The following is a 6,015-nucleotide window of genomic DNA, read 5'->3' as shown; positions in this document are numbered from 1 at the left end:
GGTACTTTTCACATTTATGCTCATTTTCTTCTGAAAGTCCCTCAGCTGTTGGTCTGCGGAGGATGGCTCCACATTTCCTGGCCAACCAGGCAGATGGATCTGTTGTAGTTCCATGGAGCAGGAAGAACCCAATAACACTGAAGTCTTGTTGTTGGACAAGATTCTTAGGATCCCTCAAGGGTTCTATTTATGTAACTTATGCACAAGGATTGCAGTGATATACTCAGTTCAACTCACTCATCTCTCGCTCATTATCAATAGCTGCTTGTTCTATTGTAGGGTTGTGGTGATCCGGAGCCTGTCCCAGAAGCACAGGACGCTAGGCTAAACAGGTATATCCTTGGCAGCGTACCAGTCCATCACAGGGTAGCCACACATTATTAGAGGGGAAAAAATTAATTCCTTCATTCATTATTAATAATCTTAGGCAGCAAGTAGTGTAGTGTAAAGCCTCCCTATTGCACTTAAAGGACCAAGCTTCAAAACCCATACCTGCTGTAGTCTCTGTGAGCAAGGTACTTCTCCTGAATTGCTCCAGCAAAAATAAAGTGAATCATAAACATTTGTCTAGTGCTGGGTTATGGTGGTGCCTTTGGAGACAGGGAATACTCTGGATGGGACACTAGTCTATTGCACAGTAGTCACATACTCAGTCACTTACACAGAGATGCAAATGGAAATTTGGAGTCACCAGTTAAGCTGAAACACAAGTGCAGATATACTGTATATTTGTGTGTGTGTGTGTGTGTGTGTGTGTGTGTGTGTGTGGAATGTAAGCAGCTGGAGAAAAATACCTGCCTGAACATGGCCCTCTGAAGAATGAACCAGAGACCAGTGGCGTAAGCAAAGCAATCTGATATCATCCTCCATTCTCCATTACATTTACTTACTTAGCAGACACTTTTCTCCAAAGCGACTTCCAATGGATACAATGTAGTGTTATCAGCCCACACACTTTATTCACTAAGGTGACTTATACTGCTAGATACACTACTTACAATGGGTCACTCATCCATACATCAGTGGAATGCACTCTCTCTGTCACTCACACACTATGGGTGAACCTGAATAGCATGTCTTTGGACTGTGGGAGGAAACCCACGCAGACACGAGGAGAACACGCAAACTCCACACAGACTGAGTGGGGATCAAACCCATGTTCTCTCACACCACCCAGGTGCTGTGAGACAGCAGCGCTACCTTCAGAATCTTGGCATTCCCCCTACGCTTACATAGTCATACCACAAAACTTGACATTTTTCCATTTGGTCCCTTGGGACATATTTCCAGAAGAGCAATCCCCAATACACCTCCTTCTCAATAACTTTTGCCTTGGGCCCTTGGGGCATCTAAACTTGATTATAGCAGCACCGTACAGCTTTTCAAAGGGCTGCTGAGCATAACTTTTAGCTGGTTCTTCCCTCCTGCACCCATAGGTTACAGAGCTCCTACCGTGTCTACTGGCGCTCAGTTAGAGTGCCACTGCTGGCCTATTTTTGCACCAGTGGTGTTACTCTCTCAAATGTGCAAGCTCTCAACAGCCCTGCTCTACCCCTCATGCCGCTGGCTGTTCCAACCTCGGCCAACCCCTGGCTCCTCGCTCAGTGCAGCCCTAGCTGTTTGTCTTTTTCACCTCCATACAATGGGATAAACTCCAAACTGCTGACTTGCAAATAGACTTGTGCCAAATTCTACTTTTTTTATCCAGTTGTGAAGCTGTTATCCAGTTCCTTTGTTGTCTGGGGAATCTAATGGTCGTTACTCGATTTTATCCTTTTTTTTCATAGAGTGAGAAATATTTTGTTGTCCAAGCAAATTATGTTTAGAGGGCATCTCTCTACATTTTTGTAGAAAAGGAAAAAGACTTTTTGGCATTCCTAAATTCTCCATATTTCATCATAGGACTTGTGGTGAATTTAAATGGTGGTGGAGTACAAATGGAAGATAATGACTTTCATTTAATATAGTTTTGTGTTCTACTTTTTATATTTCTTTTCTCAGTCTTCCATATATTCTATTCAGGTCCTGCTCTGTTGTGAATCATGAAGTCATAAAGGCCTATTGTATCCCCTTTATTCCCTTATTAGATGTTGAAAATTCACATTTCAATTTATTCTGCACTGTTCCCAGGTTTCAAGCATGGTCATCCCTTCATTACATCATACACTCGCTCTTTCTTTCCGTACTATAGCATAAAAAGAGCAGCATCCCTGACAATAAAGTAATCTTTTCCGCCTGTAACGTGTACTGTGGCATGTACCGTTTGAAATAAAGCAAATGCGGGGAAAACACAGTTTTGTCCCACAAAAGTTACTTTGCGCAATAATACGAACCACTTTGTGTAAATTCAACTTAAACTCCCCCTGGTGGCTATTTATGCTAAAGCAGATGTGAAATATGAGAGACAGTACAGTAGTCTAAAATCAAATTATTGTTTCTGTATTTCTGTCTGGGTGGGGGTGCAGTGGCGCAGTGGGTTGGACCACAGTCCTGCTCTTCGGTGGGTCTGCGGTTCGAGTCCCGCTTGGGGTGCCTTGCGACGGACTGGTGTCCCGTCCTGGGTGTGTCCCCTCCCCCTCTGGCCTTACACCCTGTGTTGCTGGGTTGGGCTCCGTGACCCCGTATGGGACAAGTGGTTCTGTGTGTGTGTGTGTGTGTGTGTGTGTGTGTGTGTGTGTGTGTGTGTGTGTGTATTTCTGTCTTTTATGATTACAAAAAGTGTTTTTGAAGACAATGCTGTGCAGGTACATATCTTCTACTGTGTTTTCTACAGCAATGAAAGGACATGTCTCCTGCTACTACTGTTTAACTCATTGTGCTGCTATAATGTACATACATCCTAAATGTTTTTTCACTGTAAAAATATTCAAAAATTTTTAATAACTTTGATGCTGTAAATGCTTGTGGTTTTTGTGTACCGAGTGATAACAGTTGGTCCCAGACAAGGGAAAACTGGTGATGCATGTTTTCCATGATTTCTTACAGGGAAAACAGCCTACACATCCACCTATACATTTTTAAGAAGTGTTTTTTGATACAAGACAAACTTTTTTCAATTCCTATTAGTGTCACAGAGCATGAACCCCCCTTTATATGATTTACCAATGTCCAGATAAACTCATCACCACTTCATCCAAATTGTTAATTTAAATGCACCATTGGACCTACTGCAAATTGTTCTTCTTCAAGTCAAAATCAATCAAATGTACAGAAAGGGATTCTGTCATTCTCACTTCCCCAAGCTGCAAAACTGGTCAGAGATTCCTGGTGTGAATTCCACAAATTGTTCACTATTCACTCTTTGCTGAGAACACACCATTTTCCAAGGGGCTGTGGTGTGTTTAATATAAATTAGTCATGTGAGTGACAATTCAAAAATAATTTTTGTAAAATTTTCATTACTGATTTTCCAACTGCATTATCACAATGCTTACCTTTGAAAGAGTGAGTTTAAAAAAAACATGCTAGGTTAAATATTTTATTTCTGTTTGGTGTAGTAAAATGAGGAAACTCCAAGGTCCACCCTAAACCAAACTTTGTGGACTTGTTTCCTTCACATTTCGACACAAGTGGAAGCCATGAGAGGATACCATGGTTTAAGTACTTCAGCTCATACAGGTATATACAGTCAATCGAGGATATTATAAAGCAGATGTTATATACATTCAAAGTTTGTGGTTATCAAAGAACAACAGCAACAACAACAAACAAATTGGACATTTGCAACACCATATTTTACCTGATCTTTTATGATTTTTGTTTAGAACATGACTCAGCCCTGGCAATGCACTGCTTTTATAAGACACGGGATGACATTAAGGTTGTGGTGCCACTGGTTCCCTGTTACCCCTTTTGGGTGTGAGCTGAGTGCTGTCCAGTGGCTTTGTGTCTCCTGTGTGCATAACACTTCTATGCTTTTCAAAAAAGAAAAAGGCACTTCAAAAACATGAACAAATCCCACTGTGTATGTGTTTCAGAAAGTTCAGAAGGCAGGATTACACAAACCGAAGACAAAGTAAATATGCAACTACAAGTGATCACTTGAATTAGTTTGAAAACGATTTACTGCTTACAAAAAGAAAAAAGTAACAAAAAGAGAGATCTGGGCTGTGAGAAGTCAACACGTTTCAGTGTTTGTGTAATAAAAAGGGACACGTGGCAATAGTTTTCAGTTGCTCTGAAGAAACTGAAATATTTGCATAGGCGAGAAAAAAGTGGTTCCTGAATAACGAACAAACACATAAATACAAACAACACTAACTGAGATTTTACCCTCATGGATAGAGAGTTAAACTTCTTTGAAGCAAAAAAGCAAGAAAACTTAAAAGCAGGAAGGCTTCCAAGTCAGCAGCAGATTAGTGCAGGGAGTGTCCCCTGTGGAATGGCGGTGGAGGCGAGCCGGGCACGGCTCTCTACAGCTCCGTGTCCTGGTACATGTGCGGACTGTTGTAGTAGTTCCGGTTGGTCTGCTCGGCCAGCTGGCGGCGATACTCATCGTCTCCCCCTTGGTAGTATGGCGGCCGGCTCTCGGAGTAGGGCAGCTTGCAGGGCGGGGTCTGGGGCTCCGGACGTGAGCTTGAACTGGAACAAAGGGCCCAAGCAATTAGCCGGTTTTTTCCGTAGGACAGAGCTCAATCTGGAGCACTCACAACCCACTGCATTTCCCACACGCAACCAGGCCGACCGAAACGGCTTGCCGGTGCCCTGCGCGTTACAAACTCCACAAGAGCAAACCTGCACTGAACACTGAGCAGGCACTGCACAAAACACACACTGGTGCAACTAGGATGCCGAAGATGTGTAATACTGTGGAACCAGTAAAGTACTCGTACAGGGTAAAATGGGCAGAAGAGTGAAAGCAGAGCAACCCACTGGTGTCCTACATGTGTGGGAGCTGCCGCGCAAAAACTGGGAAGACATTGGCTTGTTTCCTGCTCAAATTTGTCACCCTAATGCTTTGAGGAAGGAAAAAAAAAAAAAAGTTGTCAGTGTACTCAAACTTTTCACTGTTACTGTACGTGTGTAAAAATAGGCAATAATGCAAGAACAAACTTAAAAAGCCGCAATAATTAACGTTTCGGAGCTCTGTAGAGGAGCACTCTGAACATAGATGTCTAGCTAGAGTATCTACTCAACACACCCTTATGGATTCCTGCCGATGTCATCAGCGTACTGTAGGTTCTCAGTGAGACTTACAGCCATGAAGTTCACAGGTGAGATGACCGCGGAAACAGTGAGAGACAGTTAAAACGGCAGTATTTTGGACCTTGCTTTGAGGCAGAGCTGAGGACTATGCAGTGGTGAGGTCTTTGGTGACAGGCTAGCTGTCATCAGGCTGCTGTTCTTACCCTATTGGCTGTGGGCGGCTGAGGTCAGGCTTTGGTGCTTTCAAAGGAACAGCATAGATGTCCGGATGCTTCTGAGCAATTTCCAGCTAAAATGAGAAAGAAGCAATGTAATAATTACAACGTGTCCTACGAAAATACAAATATGTCTTTTACACAACACTTAATTCTGACCTCATTTAAATGTAATTGTAGAAGTAAAGCTGACACACTCACTCTGGCATTCTGAGCTTCCTGAAGCTCCAGCATCCTCTGCACCCGAGCAAAGTGATCCATCTTCTCAAAGGCCTTCACCTTCCCAAGAAAGGACTTCTGGGAGGGATCTTCGGGACTCTCTTCAGGCTGCCCCTGGTCTCCAAGGGGTTGGATGTCAGGAGCGCCCCTGGAGCTGCGGGATCCGAAGACGGGTTTGAGGGCAACGGGGACCGGTGGGGGCCTGGCTCCGTACGAGTCCTGGCTGCGTGGGTGGTCGCTGCTTGCAGGACTGCTGGAGTGGGAGTCGTAGCCTCTGCTGGACTCGTACTGTGCCCGGAGAACCTCGTCTCGGGGCTGTGCTTTTACCTGAAAGAACAGCACGCTATTTACTACAATACCCTGGAACAATGCACCTGCCGCTACAAATGGGACCTTGGTACCTTCGCATCAGAGCGTAACTCAACATTGCACTGAT

At 43.9% G+C, this 6,015-nt stretch overlaps 1 protein-coding gene across 4 annotated transcripts in view; it reads right to left on the bottom strand.

Annotated features, from left to right (window-relative positions):
* Window positions 1-3,447: 3,447 nt before the first annotated feature.
* The window catches only part of tjp2b (tight junction protein 2b (zona occludens 2)), a 68,315-nt gene continuing 65,747 nt past the window's right edge, over window positions 3,448-6,015 (bottom strand). For all 4 annotated transcript variants that reach the window (XM_018760040.2, XM_018760041.2, XM_018760038.2 and 1 more), the window contains 3 exons: window positions 5,562-5,906; window positions 5,349-5,434; window positions 3,448-4,581 (listed from right to left, as the gene is read on the bottom strand). In XM_018760040.2, the coding sequence (XP_018615556.1) occupies window positions 4,413-4,581; window positions 5,349-5,434; window positions 5,562-5,906 (600 nt within the window). In that variant the 3' untranslated portion in view covers window positions 3,448-4,412. The remainder of the gene's footprint in view (window positions 4,582-5,348; window positions 5,435-5,561; window positions 5,907-6,015) is intronic.

The sequence above is a fragment of the Scleropages formosus genome, chromosome 17 (assembly GCF_900964775.1).
Source record: "Scleropages formosus chromosome 17, fSclFor1.1, whole genome shotgun sequence".
In the NCBI taxonomy this organism is placed as follows: Eukaryota; Metazoa; Chordata; class Actinopteri; order Osteoglossiformes; family Osteoglossidae; genus Scleropages; species Scleropages formosus.
The sequence above is the reverse complement of the archived record's forward strand: the minus strand, read 5'-3'. Positions and strand labels throughout refer to the sequence as shown.